Source organism: Hordeum vulgare, chromosome 3H, assembly GCF_904849725.1.
Source record: "Hordeum vulgare subsp. vulgare chromosome 3H, MorexV3_pseudomolecules_assembly, whole genome shotgun sequence".
In the NCBI taxonomy this organism is placed as follows: Eukaryota; Viridiplantae; Streptophyta; class Magnoliopsida; order Poales; family Poaceae; genus Hordeum; species Hordeum vulgare.
Window position 1 is genome coordinate 577,811,651 of NC_058520.1, and position 15,864 is coordinate 577,827,514.

The window sequence follows — 15,864 nt, forward strand, 5'->3', positions numbered from 1 at the left end:
ATGACCCTGCTGCTGCTGCCAGTCTCTCTCTTCATCGGTTCAGATCCGCGCACCTGAGACGGGGTGGGCGGGTAGGATAGAGGTAGACTATGCCGTTTCTGCGGTTCAGTGGAGCGAGTCGCTAGTTTTCAAATGTTGGGCCATGTGGGAACAGCGCGATACCAGTTCTGTCCCGGCTTGCACGCATGTGCTCCACCTGCATACATGACACGACTCCATGCTGAGCACATGCGTCCAAATCACCTGGGGAAAACGATGGATGCCATGATGGGGTTTGTGGAAAGCATGACGGTCTAGCATTTCAGGGCCTCTTTTATTTTCACGGATAAGTAGAAGAAGAAATAGAACAGTAAGGTTACTTTCTTGGATGACATTAGTCATTCATTTGATTCAAAACATTCCTATGCAGTCAACAAAAGTCCCTTTTAACATTCCTATGCACAAACAAGGCAAATGCCATCACTGGAATAGTAACAACCACCTAATAGGACTGTTTGTTTAGGATTCCATGCCTGCCTTCATAATGCTCAGTTTTACTACATAATAAGCAATCTAATTTAATTATTGGGTTTAGATTTTGACATCGTTCAAATCAGCCCTACAGCACATGCTAACTAAGACAAATAATGCCGGGCTTCTCAAAGATTGTAACCGACAAATCATCGCAAGGACGCTATGCTTGCTCAATCAGAGGGAGGGGAAAGAAATGGAAGAGGAATTAAGATGATACTTCCTTGCACTGTACAAGGAGATCACTGACATACATGCCCATGATTCCGGTGTCCTGTACAGATTTCATGTATCCTGTATAAACTCGAGGGCGCAGGTAAACACACCAAAAAAAGCCCTCCCTAATTTCAACTTGAGATTCTGGCTGATCTGGAGTATCCTAAGGCTAATGGGAAAGAACAAAGGGGGGCCAGGCCATGGCCTCCACAGCAAGGAATGTTATCAAAAAACATGTGCAGAGTCTACAGAGGTGAGCATGTACACAAAATGGCAGGACCCAAGCGCGTTAGTCATCGGGGCGGTGGATCTCGCCCATCAAGATGCGGTTGCTGTGGACCTTGAAGCCCAGAAGCGAAGGGTCGATCTGTTTTCCTTTCTTTGCTTTCTTCTTGGTGCCCTTTCCACCAGGGCCGCCGTCAGCGGATTCTGAGGCGTCATACTGCAGGGGAGGCTTCTTTGTGCTCTTGAGCATTTCACTGAACGAAGGACCAGAGGCGTCCTGATTGCTGCTTGGTGGGATGCCAAACGTCCCTGCCTCTTTGTTGGCTGAAGCAGCAGCTTCCACGCCATGGGCTGCTGACGTGACTCCTGATTCCATCTTATGCTCTGCACAACAAGATTACTATATCAGAGGTCTGAAACCATAAAATGGTATAAATCCCATAACATATCATAGAACAGTAAGGAGAACGTTTGAAGCTAAATATAAATGGAAGGTCAGGTGGCTCAAACAGACCAAACTGCTCAACTACAGCAAGTAAGAACTGGCCTATATCTTTCCTTTTTACTATCCATCAAAAGCGAAGTGGTCTTCAGTTGATACGATTAGCTATGTATATACTCCCTCCGTTCGGAAATAACTGACATGGTTTTTTCTAGCTAAAACCACGACAGTTATTTCTGAACAGAGGAAATATATTATTGGACTTAACATTAACATGACTGCCCAGATAAAGAGCTTCACTGAATAAACAACATAGATTCCACAGGAGAAGAAAACCACACAGGTAGGTTGCACATGGCGTACCATCGGAGGATGCAGAAGAAGCATGGCCTGCTTTCTTGGACCTAATGGTTGACGACAGATCTGTTGACGCTGCCTGAGCCTGAGAGGTAGCTGTGTGCGGGTTTGCTGTGCGCTTTAGCAGGGAATGGGAGCTTCCCTTTGAGATGCCAGTATCAACCCTGCATATTGAAAAAAAATAACTGTATTGAGCCTTATACTAGAATCAACTGTGTGTTCACATGCACCACTATGTGTAAACTGACAATAACAATTTGGACAAGTAAAATTACCGAACGTCTCTGGAAAAGTGAGGATAAACAAAGAACAGGGCATGTCTATAAGCAATGGAGAGCCTAGATATCAGGACTTGTATGACTGTGCAAATAAAGTATTATACTGTATATTTGTAGAAACAAAATATATATCTGTAGTGAAAGTTCATTGTGAGGCTTCAAAAAAGGATAATGAAAATAGGGGTGCAGATGAAAAGTTAAGAAAAGTACCAGTTGCTGACCGCTTCAGAAAAATCAGTGTCCTCCACTGCCAAGTTTGCACTAGAACCCTGCCTTTTCCTCCGGGCTACATCATTGGCATTCCCAACCAATTGATTAGTTGACACACTACCACCCATCACGTCTGGGAATTCTCCCCTTTGCATATCAAGCATTGTCGCAGAGCTTGATCTGACACCGAGTTTCCGGTTCATCTCAATATTGTTTGGTAAAATATCTAGACTAGTTGGTCCATCCTGTCCTAAGTGCCCCATTTTTGAGAAGTGTGACCTTTCTGCAAGTGGATCATCAAAAGACAACCTGTCAACAGATGATCTTAAAGGGTTATCTGCAGCGGGCTGTGCAAAAAGTGAAGAAGGGTCTTTACGTCCAAATGATGCCGTCGGCGGAACATCAGGGAAACCACGAGATTGCTGTGCTTGAAGAACCAGTTTTTGATGAATCATATCACTCAATTCAGCTTCTGGGTTCCTCTCATTGTTCATAAGGGAGGCCCATGCATGTGGGTTGTCAATGGGAAGATTCATTTCCACATTCCTCCTCTGCTTCTCTGCTTCAATTTGCATCTGATTTATGCGTGAAGCTTCCATCAGGCTATTTTGCAATTGCCCATTGGCATCTGACCAGTTCCTTTCCAGCCTTCCCATGTGAGAACCTGACAGCTGCTCCTGCAGCCTGTGTTGCTGGGGATGAACCCCTCCTGAGGCATGCATAGGCATCTGGCCTGCAGAATACAGATCACCATGTGTTTCCATCTGACCGAGGCCATGATGACGTGCTAGGGCATTTACAACATCAGGATTTGGTAAAGGAGCACCACCAGGCAAAGAGCCAGACCGCTCAAGAGAATGAATACCTTGACCTCCTCTGTGCAATCGTTCATGCATAGATAGGCTTCGGTCAAGATGGTCATGGTGCTCCACAGATGACGACCTCTGAAGGGACTGCAGAAGATCGAATTGACCAAGTCTGGAGGTGTGGCTTTGATTTGGACTAGTTCCTGTGCGGATAAATTGGCTAGGATCATCCATCGGCCAGCCCCCACCTAAATGTCGTTCTTCCTCCCTGCCCGCATGTTGTCGTATAGCATTGGCCAATTGTTGTGTTTGGAGCTGATCATGGTGCAGCCCTAAAAGAATTTGCTGCTCCAAAGGAAGAGCCTGCCTCTGGTTTGAACGTGAGAGAACATCTAACATATCATTGTGTTGCTCCCTGTGATGGCCATGCCCAAATTTTGCTTGAATGAGTTGTTCAATAGCTGCATCATGCTGCCTTTGAAAATGATGGGGTTGATGATGCAAGTCATTCAATAACTGTTCCCTGAGTAACACTTGATCGACCATGTTAGCTTGTCCGAAATTTGAACTCTGTAACTGTTGCTGCAACATTTGCTCAATAATCAGCTGCTGCTGTTGCTGCTGCTGCTGCTGTTGCAGTAGCTGTGCTTGGCGCTGCTGCAGCTGCCTCTGGTGTTGCTCTTGCTGAAGCTGCCTCTGGTGCTGCTCTTGCTGAAGCTGCTGGCGGTGTTGCTCCTGCTGCAGCTGTTGGCGTCGCTGCTGGTGCTCAAGTTCAAACTGGACTCTCAAAAGGTGCTCCACCTCAGGAGCAGGTGGATTGATGGACTGTCTGTGTTGGTGCAATGAATCAAACACCTGCCCTGCAAATTGTCCAGGAAATTCCAGATTGTTACGACCCATCATTTGTTCCTGCTGCAATTGCTCCCTTCGAATCTGTGTAAGTAGCATTTGCTCCTCATAGTTCAGATGACCTAGCTCAGGTTCAACCTGGGAAATTAGCCCTGACATGTTTGCATCATTAATGCTGTCCAGCCGCCCAAGGTTTGCGGACCACTCATCACGCACAGCAGGGGCTTCATTCATCCGGCTAAGCGGCCCATGCCTGATATTTGCAGGTGGAATGTCCTTTGGAGCTGTCTGTTTGGGATTTCTCCGCTCATTTACACCAAGCACATTTGATGAGAGTGGCTGCTTTGGATGCATCCCTTCCAGCTCAGACCAAAGCAAACCAAGAGGGCTGAGTTCATTCTCTCTAGGGGCGTCCTGCTTGGGCAAATTAGCTTCTCTCACCCCAGAACGGGAATCCACCGATGCCAACTGGAAATCTGCACGGTCATTATCAAAATCTGGTCGAGATTGACCCATGCCGCTGGTAGGCCTCCCAGTGTACAACACTTCTGTAGCAAGTACAGAAAAGAAATGTGAGCATTCACACATAAATAGAGAAAGACAATGTGAACAAAAATACTATATAACTGAAAAGGAAGGAAACTAACCTTCAGCATCATGACTCACAGTTTCAGGAATGCGCTGCTGACGAATATCTGGGTTTGCTTCAGTCTTTTGTGCTTCAACTGAGGGGAACCAACTAGTATGTGACTGTAACGGTGCTTCCTGGTCACCTCTTGTAGGATTGGCTGCATAATTTCCAGAGTCCGCCTTAGTTGTCTGATCACTCTTCCCAAAAGAACCAGAAGTAGGAAGTGCGTCTTCAAAATTGTTATGTACAGAATCCGGAGATTCAGCACTTCCACCACGGGATACAGGTGGGAGAGATTGAGGCTTATGTCCAAGGTACGGCATGAGGTCAGAAAGTGGGCGAAAAGGAGCATCATCTGGAGCCTGAGCTAGACGCACAGGTAGCTCCAATCCAAAATATCCATCCTCATACCAGGAAACTATATCAGTACCCATAAATGGACCCTGCACACCTCCTTGGGGATCCAGATAGTATAGGGTCAACTCCTCTGGGTAACTCTCCTGGCCACCAGCTTTTGTTTCAGTGTAACTAGCCTGACCAGTAGGATATTCAACATTTACATTGAACTGTGCATTTGAATCATCAGGTAACTTGGTGCTAGGATCGATATCAGCACTTGACTTGACCTCATTAAACTGTGTGTCATCCCTCATGCCAGAAAGTCCATGCGGATGACTGGGAGCATTTTCGTCGGCAGGCTTCTTTGGTGGGCCTGTAATACCACCTGTGAGCATCCCGTCATTGTAAAATGCATCCTTCTCTGATATTAAAGCAGCAGATCCTTCTTGACTTAACCCGCTAAATGCTTCAGCGCTTTTATCCTTGTTGGCATCAATACCAAAAGCTGGATTGAAATAATAATTGTAATATCAGATGATACTCAAAAGGAACAGAAGAATCATATGGCAGACGGTAATATATGCATCCCATGATGATGTGCGTACCTTCAAGATCTTTGTTTCTCTCCTTTTGGGATGCAGTTGAATTCGTCGCTTCACTGCTGGTGACCCTGCCCTTCCTAATATCTTCCAAAACAGCCTGTATAGAACACAAACGGATAAATAAACTAGGTAGTAGTGATATAGAAGTTAACTGGTGAACAGACACTTTATAAGAAACCATGAAGGAGGTGGCTGAAGTGTTACCTCTTCATTGTTGTCAGGGGTGACAAAGGCTAGTGGCTTAACAGAACTAGAGAGTGTTATGGGAGGAACTTCTTCCAGCATTCGTCGGCCATCTTCGAATGACTGCACGACCTTTTGTTGCCTGTATATGTCAAGAAGTTTACCCCTTGGGTAGCGAAAAGCACCAGCACTTGCCGCACGCCTCCCATACACAGGTGGAGCACCAATTGGTCCAGCAGATGATGGACGGCTGAAGGATGGAACTGAGTTGGGGTTTGCCCGGCCTCTTCCAGGGGCAAAACCAACATTGGATTCCTTCACACGTCCTTTCTCCAATCCGAATCCTGGAGCAACACGGTATGTTGCTGTACCACCAGTCTGAGGCTCCTGCCGGTGACGAGGTCTCCATTTATCACGGGAGTCTGACTCAGGCAGCAGCCTTACAGGAAGTGTATGTTTCTCACCATGAGGTTCATCCTTTTCTGCATCCATCTTCTTTTCTGGTTTGGAGTCCTTCTCCTTGTCGTCGGGTCCCCATCTTAATGACCATTTTCCATCACGCCTACCTTCATTCCCTGAATTTCTGGTGGAGCCATCATCCCACCTTCCAGATGTAGGAGCTGGCCGTGAATCGTTGTTGTCCCTTGCAGAAACATTGTCAGATCGGCGATCATTTTTACGGTTCTCCACCTCCCGGTCCACTTCCTTCTTGTGATCCCTCCTCCCAAGTAAGCTCGTCTCCCTCTCCTCATCAAGCCAACCAGCATCAAATGCATTCCGACGGCGCTCTTTCTTAGCCCCAGAGCCTTCGAGCATCCTCACATCTTTCTCAGAAGGTTCAAGCAAGGACCCATGAGGCGCTGAAATCTGCAAACAGGTGTTCTGCAGTTAATACATGCTTGTACCAGCACCCAGTAAACACCCTGGGTAAATAATACTGACTAAAAACTCCTTACTACACCCACACATCTGAATGGATACAGAAATAGGAAACCAGTGACAAACCTTGGCATCGCTTGGTTTGGCATAAAGCCACTGAGGGGACAGAGGAATGCTGTTCTCCAGGTGCTGCTGATCTGCAAGAGCAATAGATTTTCAGGGTCAACGACTCAGTAAGACCATGCTATTATATCCATCAAACACGTACACAATAGCTCACACACGCACTCAGACTGCCACCCCAAAGGCAGGCAAGCAAGCACACAGTCGCTCGCACGCACGCACGAACACACAGGTCCACACGTGCAGACACGCAAGCACGCTACCAGCGACCATTCCATTTCCCACGAACCAAATCCAATATACAGTAGAGCAAAAAACAACCTGCGTACCATGGTAACCCCCCGACAGCTAATACCGAAGCAGAAGAATAAAAAAAAACAGAGCCGAAGCAACACTGATGCGGTTCCGGGAGAAGCGACGGTACGGACCTTTGGGATCGTCGACGAAACCCATGGCGGCGGCGGTGGACCTATCCTCGTCGATCCCGAGCGAGAGGGCATCTGCGAGACAAGCACGACATCAAATCGGGGGCGCGAAGAAGGCAACCACACAGATCTACCTATACGCTGGCAAGGCCAACCGACGGGCGAGCGGGGCAGATCGGATCTCCCGGCCCGCAGGGCGGGCCGGGGCGAGCGGGGGATCGGGAGGGGCTCACCTTTCCCGAGGGCGGCGAATCGATCCAGCTTCCTCTCGGCCATGGCGGATCCGAGCGGGCAAGGGAGGGAGTGGGCTAGGGTTTCGGGCTGGCGGCTGCGGCGGCGGCGGAGGGGCGCCCCGCGCGATCCGGGCGGGCGGGGACGGGGAGGCGGGCCGGCGGCGCCGGCGGAGGGGGGCGGGGGGCTAGGGTTTTGCGGGGGAGGGAGGCGCGTGGTCGCCGGAGGCCGCGTGCGGGTTGGGTTGGGACTTGGGAACGGGGATGGGAACTGTGTGTTTCTGGGAGGAGACGGGGGAGGCGGGTTTGGAGCGGAGGGGGGGAGGGCAGGGGGATGACGAGGGATGATGATGCGATGCGATGAGAGAGGGGCAGGGGCGGACGGACGGATGGAGATGGGATAAAATCATAAAATTGTACTTTTGTGAAGCCTTTTTTCACCTTTATTTCTTTCTTAATTGGATTCGAGTGTTGTTGGACGGGGAAGGTTGTTAGGGCTTGATCTTTGTACTGTATATTCGATTCTCCAGCTTTTGGATCTGGTTTCCCGAGAGGAAGATGATTTCTCCGGTCTTCTCGGTTGTTTGATAGAGTGTAGGCTTCGTTTCTGCGCTCCGATATTTTCGGAGAGAAAGCTGCACGAGAGTATTCCCACGGTTTCTAAATACAGGATTTTTTTAAAATATAGATTCACTTATTTTGTTCCGTATATAGCTCATAGTAAATGTCTAAAAGGTCTTGTATTTAAGAAGAGATGGGAGTATGTTCAAGTCGTTGTGATTATTTCCGGTCGTCTCGTGCTTCGATTCTGACCGCAAACGGATGGTGGGTAGTCCTCCCACACGGTGATCAACATCCTCATGCAAACCCTAAGAAGAACTTGAAAGGACAGCGTTTTTGTCCGCTTTTTGTTCGTTCCGGTCGATCGTCCGTCTGTTCGTATCCGCTTTTTTAAATGGTCAGTCAATGCACCCAACGAAAAGCATCATATATACGTGCGCTTGCACCCGATCAATACATCGAGAGTTGCATCATATTCCTCTCTATGGTATCACCCTAACCGATCCTACCCTAGCCGTCGTTGCGCCTACCCTAGGCGTCGCCCCGCCGGGCCTCCTCCGCGTCGCCGCATAGCCGCCGCTACACCCCGCGTTGCCGCCCCCATCGGCCTATCCGCGTCTCTGCCCTCCCACTCGCGCTGTCGCCACCTCTCGGTCGCGCCGCTCCAAACCCTAACCCTACATGTGTCGCCGCTCCACCCTAGCCGCCGCTGCCATGTCTTCCTCCGGTTGCAGCAACAACCCCTTAGGCTCCTCCTTCTCCTCTGACTCCGAGGTACCCAACGCCACCCACATCTGCGACGTTCCTCTCTCCGATCACGTTTGTGATAAATATTCGAGTCTTCTTTGAATTCTAAATATGATTCTTATGTGCATGATCATCATAACTTCATAAATCTCTCTCGTCTATTGATTTGCTTTGGCCAAGTAGATTGATCTTTCTTAAGGCCTGCTTGGTTGGTCGTTTTGGGCCTAAATACATTTGTAAAATATACACACGTAAAAAAGATACAGATGGGCTGCTTGGTTGGTCGTTTTTGGGCCGTAAGATTTACACTCGTATTAGAGTTTACACCTGTAACAGGCCCGTATTCGATACAGACCAGGTCCCGTCGTTTTTCTCCACACCTCGTCGTTTTTCCTCTCGCTGGAAACCTAGACCGGATCGAGGAGGGTGCGCCGCCGGGGGCGCCATCGCCGGTGTCCGCGAGGCGCGACGAAGCGACGACGAGACGAGGCGAGGCGCGACGACGACGAGGATTCGCTCCTGACCTCGACGAAGACTCGCTCACGACGACGGCAACTCCCTCCTCCTCCACGGCCTACTCCAACCGCGACGGCGACTCCCTCCTCCACGGCCTACTCCAACCGCGACGGCGACTCCCTCCTCCACGGCCTACTCCAACCGCGACGGTGACTCCAACCGCGACGGCGACTCCCTCCTCCTCCACGGCCTACTCCCCTCCATCGAAGGTATGTTCCTTCCTCTTCTGCCCTCCTCTACTAGAGTGATCGGCACCTCTTCTTTTTTCCTCCGGGATGGTAGCGCTCCATGGCCCGATGCATTTTAGTCGAACCTCTAGGCATGCGGGCAAGGCCTCCTTGGCGAGTGGGTTCAGCGCGTCGGCGATGACGCCCATGGGCACGAACTCCCTGGCGAGAACTGAATCAACAGGAGGTGTCTGAACCGTGCAGTAGAGAACCGAATCGACTCTGAATCAGAAACATCTGATTCAGTGGAAGGTGTGCATGCAGCAGCTTAACCGTTGTTTAAGCAAGGCCCAAAACGTTGGCCTTGCTCACCAGCATGATATGTTCCTTCCTGCTCACCAGCATGATATGTGGGGATGGCATGATATGTTCCTTCCTGCTCACCAGCTTAACTGAATGCACACGTTTGACAGTCAATTATTATGCATTGTAAAGTTTCATTTCTTTTCATAAAAGCTTAGCGGTGATTATGGAGTAGTTGTACAACCATAAAAAAATTCCCCAAGAATGGCTAGTGATGATATTATAGATTGAACCTGCTACTAATAAATTACTGACAATCTGAATACTAGTGTGCTATTAGGATCGTTCTAGGTTTCAGGTTCTGAATACTAGTGTGCTATTAAAATACAAATATAAGAATCTGAATACTAGTGTGCTAATAACAATCATAGTTCCTTGTTCATAGTTCCTTGTTAGTATTCAGGTTCGGTCATTTGGCAAGGAACTAATGTGCTAGTGATCCTTTTATTTTCATTGTCATAACATAGATTATATACACTGTTGTATTTACTTTGAAGGAGAGTTGAGGTATTTATTTTGTAATCTCTTCTCGCTAGATAATGGATACGAGTAACCATGATGATGGGTATGAGTCATGTACTGATTCTGAAGAAGAGGAGGAGGAGATGATGTTTCTTGTCTTCCCAACATTATATTGTATATCTTCTAGGAGAGAAAAAATTCCAATGAACACATCCATTCTTACGGGAGCTAAGTATATCCGAGAAATATTGGATGGCCACCCTCAACGGTGCCTTGATATTCTTAGGATGGAATCCCACATCTTCCAAGCTCTATGCGACCATCTTAGATCTAGAAAACTTCTACGAAATTCAAAAGGAGTCGGCATTGAAGAGCAACTAGGGATGTTTATGTACATGCTTTCCAGGAATGCGAGTTATCGTACGCTGACTGATAGATTTCAGCACAGTCCGGAAACGGTGCATAGACATATCAATGGATGCTTCAACGCTATGAGTTCATTGGCGTTTGACTTTATCAAGCATGGTTCGCTAGATACTCATTGGAAAATATCAACAAATCCCCAGTTTTGGCCTTTCTTTGAGGTACACGCCATCCCTTGATATGTACTTTAGGATTTATATCATCCCTTAGTATCACGTATAGTGACCATAACTTGTTTAATGCAGAACTGCATAGGGGCAATAGATGGGACTCATGTTCCCATGACCATAGCATCCAATGAGGCTGCTCCATACAGGAATAGAAAGGGGACCCTCTCCCAAAATGTGATGGTCGCCTGTGACTTCGATCTCAACTTTGTTTATGTGTCAGCTGGTTGGGAGGGGTCTGCCTCAGATGCTGGAGTACTGAAATTTGCCATTCAATCTGGTTTTCATGTACCTCCGGGCAAGTACTATTTGGTTGACGGAGACTACGCAAATACGCCACAGTTTCTAGCTCCGTACCGTGGAGTCCGTTATCATCTACAAGATTTTGGTAGAAGTGGTCCTCGTCCAAAGAATCCGAAAGAACTTTTCAATCTAAGGCATGCCCGCCTACGGAACCATATAGAGCGCACGATTGGTGTCTGGAAAATGCGATTCCCTATTTTAAAAGTTGGCACACATTACCCAATTGACACTCAAGTCAAAATTCCTATGGCGGCAGCAGTATTTCACAACATAATCCGGAGTCACAAAGGTGATGAACAATGGCTAGATACACAACAAATGCAGATTGATCCCCTTTTATTTGTCACTCTTCCTCATGGAGATGACAGACCTCGACATGTGACTACACCCTCAAGCAATCAAAGGGACCTTGGTAATTCCATGAGAGATGAAATTGCCAACAGGATGTGGACGGACTATCAAAGAATTCTAAGAGAAAGATCGTCACGGAGATCTGTTGGCTAATGAATTTAGTTTTTATTTCTATCAAAGTAATTTATTGTAATGATGTGGAATTTGAGATATAATATGACATTTTAGGTATGTTATTAGGATTTTTCATTTTCAGATTCTTACTTGATGTGATTTTGCATTTTTAGATTCTTATATTTCTTAATGTTTGAGTTATGTTGCTTGATGTTGATTTTTTGCTAAAGTTACATTGTCATAGGTTCAATATGACGCAAAATAGGGCTAAGTGGACATCAAGATATGAGAAAGGTCTTGTCGAGATACTTACAGAGTACAATCTATCTCATTATCGTGGCCAAAATGGGTGGACTACTGAAGGATGGAATCAAGTTGTTAAAGAATTGAACAATTTATATCCAGAGGCAAGATTTACCAAGGATCAGGTCCAGGATAAGGAAGCTCAACTGAAGAAGCACTACAAAAATATCAAGTCCATAGTCAACCGTTCTGGAATATCGTGGAATGATGTTGCATGTGTGATTAACACAACACCTGAAAAATGGGAGGAGATCATTGCGGTAAGTTTTTATTCCTTGCAGTGCATGTACTTTCCTTTGCATATGCATGATTTGCTCAACCTTTCTATTGATTATATAGGAGGATTCAAAGCTCAAAATGTATGAAGGAAAAAGTTTCCCCTTGTATGAGGCATTGGGTGTGCTCTATGAAGGGCACATTGCTCAAGGAAGGCATTGTCTCACATCAAGGAAGCCTCCGACTATCACAAAATCAGGTAGCAACTTTGGAGCAAAGGAGAAGATGGTTGCGAGCTCCAGCAAGAGAAATACAAGAGATCGAAGCGATGACAACATGAGGACTCCTTCGATAATTGGCATCAATGATATTCATGCATGGGATGATGTTGATGGAGATGCTGAAAGAGAAAACACTGTCCGTGACGAGGAAGAATTTGGCAGTGATGCTGATGGAGACCATCCACAAATAAGTGAATCAAGTGCCAAAGGAAGGAGACCCAAAAAACAGAAAAGTGCCACATCTGTACAACGCCTTGAAGATTCAATGATGGCGTATGTGAATTTCAAGAAAGAGCAAGCTACTAAGAAGGAGAGAGTGTCACAACAAGAAAAACAACCCTCAATTACAGAATGCTTGGAAATCTTGAATGATATGGAAGATGTGCCCGACGAGGTCAAAATCTTTGCCTCTGATGTTTTCAAAGATGCAGCAAACCATGAGATTTTCCTGGGTTACAACTCAAGACTGCGGGGTATGTGGTTAAAGAAGGAAGTCGACAAGATGAGTCCTCAACCTCCTCCTTGTAAGTCCCATAAAACTTGGTTTTCTGCATTTATTCTCCCCACTAAAGATAAGTTTCCAAGGCTTATTTGAGCGAATATTCCTTTGCAGCTCGGTTTTCACCTGGCGATATTCCTTCAATCAATCTGGTGCTTTGATCATAGGTATTGTCCTTGCTCCCTCTCCTCTCAAAGATGCTCATGCCTATATTAATGAACCGGTTGGACGAGAGCGCGAGCATGATCTTTAATCAGTACTACGTCCCATTCTGAAAGAACCTTGTTGTAACGACCAAGATGCGGTCCTTTCTGATCTGGGGGTCGAGGCCCCCGAATAGGAAAGAAGCGCATCTAAGTGTTTTGCAAGCAAGTAAACATAGCACATAATAGTAAATAAAGTAGACAATCTGGGTTCAACTGTCTTCTTATTAATGAAACAGAGTACAACGCAGATACAATCAATGTAGTTCCGGTACGGACTACAAAACAAGGAAAATGCTATGCTACCCGCTGCAGGCCCACGATCACGACCACGGCTCAGTCCTCTGGATAGTTCACGTAAAGGCGATCTGTCTCCTCGTCGTACTGCCACGCCAGCTGGGTGCCGTCGGGATCATCTGCCTCTGGGGTACCTGTACCTACTGGGAGTTTCGGAGGAATCCGTGAGTCACGGGGACTCAGCAATCTAAGACCTTGGTGCCAGACCTAGTCATGTTAATGGGTAAGGAAGGGATGAAGTGTTTCCGGCTGCTGCATCCTAAGATTGAATAAGTGGCTAGCTTACGCAAAGGGAAAAATGACAATGGTATATGCTAACGATCGAGAACACTTGATCAGAAAGTGATCCTGAACACCTACCTACGCCATACATAACCCCTCCGTGTTCCCGATCGAAGAGAGATCTTCGAAGGGACAGTCACGGTTACGCACTCAGTTGGCATGTTTATTAGTTTATGTTCAAGTTCTCTAATACCGGATGTTAACAAATATTCCAAGTTGCCACATAACCGCGGGCACGGCTTTCCGAAAAGATTAAACCCTGCAGGGGTGCTCCAACTAGTCCATCACAAACGAACACAGGCCGCAAAGGCATCCTCTATCACGAATCTCGTGATCTCGTCGGATTCCTTAGAGGAAAACCTCAACTCTGGGGGAAACCAAAGCTTCACCGGGATTCCGTGCGCAAGATACACCGCTAAGGCAAGACAAGACTAGCAGGACCTCCCGACGTGTCGACGACCCTGATAAGAGCCGCGTATCTCAGTCTCAGGACACGCCGGATGAGCGATGGTTACCACGCCAAAACTCCGAGTTGCCCCGGGGAGCGTAATAAGCTGCTCTGGTTTGGACCAACACTCATGAGGAGCACTGGCCCGGGTTGTTGATTAAGAAACCCCGGGGTAGCTATTCCCTATGCAGTTTATTATTAAGTGATTAGCAAATAGTACCAATGTTGGGTCCTGCCGGACAAGCCTTAACACTACGCGATTTATCAAGGGGGTCCCCATAACAACCCCGAACGTGTTAGGAGCGATCAATATGGAATCAAACATCGGTAACCGGTAACTAAGGCGGCAATAACGGAACAAGACACCCGGCAAAAGGCTAGGCCTCCCGTCATTTACCAAATATATAGGTACATTAAATAAATAACAGAAATTAATATAATGATATCAAGCTCATGGCAACTCATGAGTTATAAACACCTGCAACTAACAATGCTAACATTAGTAGCTGAGCAAGCCTACCTAGCCATGCAAATTTGCTAGGAAAGAGTAAGGTGTTTGGGCTCATGGCATATGAAGAGGCTACATATCATCAGTGGTAGGCAGCGAGCAATATGACGTGGAATCGAAACTAACATAACAAGTCTAGATATGGGATCAAGGTCATGTCATCTTGCCTATGATATCCTCAGCTTGGAATGGTTCTGGATCGTCCTGCACGTACTCTCCTGACTCCACGTAATCGGTCTCCGCTCCCGGTGCTACCCAACACAAGAATGACAGCCAATGAACAGCAGCACCAAGAAATTCAACATTCACATGATGCATGAGATGAAAGTTGAGCATGCACCACTATTTCTAACACTAGCACAAGCACGAATAACTACAACAAGTTCCTGGACAGAACTTTGCACTAAAATATTTGGACATGCATGGGAATGATATGAACAGATGCATCTCGTAAAAACGGTGCAAAACCATTTAAAGAACTTTGCAAACGGAGCTACGGATCAACGGGAATCAACGAAACCGTTATGAAGCCCTACGTGAAAGATTCATCACCACACACACAATTGGCACAAATCTGGTGTTCCCAGGTTGCCAAGACATATATGAACCCAACATGAATGAAATGGAGCAAGGTAGAACACTCCAACAACAATTAAACGCAAACTTTGAACAAAATGTCAAAACTACGCAATCTGCCAGTTTCTGCATCTTAGCTGTTTGAGAGCAACATGCAACATAGCTACAGGTCTTCAAACAAGACAAATAATATATGTGGATGTTGCCAACCAAGAATACTACCATCTACAGCAAGAATCACAGCAAAAGGAATTAAACTCTAGAAGATACAAGGCCACAAACTTTCCCAAAACCATCAGTTCTCAGGGACTTAGTGAAAATTCCTGCACCTGAGTTTCTGTTTCTGTTCTGAAGCTTTTTGACAGCAATCAAAACACAATCTACTGGACTCCAAATGACTTGAAAATTGACAGGAAGCTTCACAACCATACCAGGTTCAAAACACTAGCACTGAACTAAGTCCAGTTCCCAACATAATGACCAGCACAACCTTATTTACAGGGGAAGAAAATGTTTCCAGCACTCCAGACTTAGTGAAATTTTCAGAGTTCAAAAATCTGGAATTTTTCCAGCCACATGCCCACTTTGTCTAGGCATAGTTTGCACACCCATGTCCCCAAGAGGTGTTTGACACCACTATGGTGTTGAGCACAAACCCCTACAACTAGCACACCAAGACCCATGCCTTAGGGCTCCTTCTATACCATGGGAACAAGGCCCAAACTTTCAACAAAGTGCATATGCAATCCATAAGGTATGCTCCTAAGATGAC

At 46.6% G+C, this 15,864-nt stretch overlaps 1 protein-coding gene across 3 annotated transcripts; it reads right to left on the minus strand.

The window, feature by feature from the left end:
* Positions 1–718: 718 nt before the first annotated feature.
* LOC123445275 (protein ESSENTIAL FOR POTEXVIRUS ACCUMULATION 1) lies at positions 719–7,433 on the minus strand. Of its 3 annotated transcripts, XM_045122240.1 has the most exons (10): positions 7,309–7,430; positions 7,079–7,150; positions 6,654–6,724; positions 5,670–6,515; positions 5,469–5,562; positions 4,541–5,368; positions 2,615–4,441; positions 2,239–2,521; positions 1,757–1,914; positions 719–1,335 (listed from the first exon to the last, which is right to left on the minus strand). In XM_045122240.1, exons 1-10 carry the CDS (start codon positions 7,349–7,351, stop codon positions 1,016–1,018), a joined length of 4,542 nt encoding a protein of 1,513 aa, XP_044978175.1. In that variant the 5' UTR covers positions 7,352–7,430; the 3' UTR covers positions 719–1,015. The 3 variants fall into 3 exon arrangements, with proteins under 3 accessions (XP_044978175.1, XP_044978174.1, XP_044978176.1); XM_045122239.1 differs by having other exon boundaries at positions 2,239–4,441; XM_045122241.1 differs by having other exon boundaries at positions 1,249–1,335; positions 1,748–1,914; positions 2,239–4,441; positions 7,309–7,433.
* Between the last annotated feature and the right edge of the window lie 8,431 nt (positions 7,434–15,864).

Bases quoted from the DNA above. Each gene is read 5' to 3' on its own strand.
- LOC123445275 (XM_045122239.1), bottom strand. From the start codon at position 7,351: ATGGCCGAGAGGAAGCTGGATCGATTCGCCGCCCTCGGGAAAG. The intron at 7,151-7,308 runs GTGAGCCCCTCC...CTTGTCTCGCAG, and splicing joins ATTCGCCGCCCTCGGGAAAG to ATGCCCTCTCGCTCGGGATC. The intron at 5,563-5,669 runs GTAACACTTCAG...TGTTCTATACAG, and splicing joins CCCCTGACAACAATGAAGAG to GCTGTTTTGGAAGATATTAG.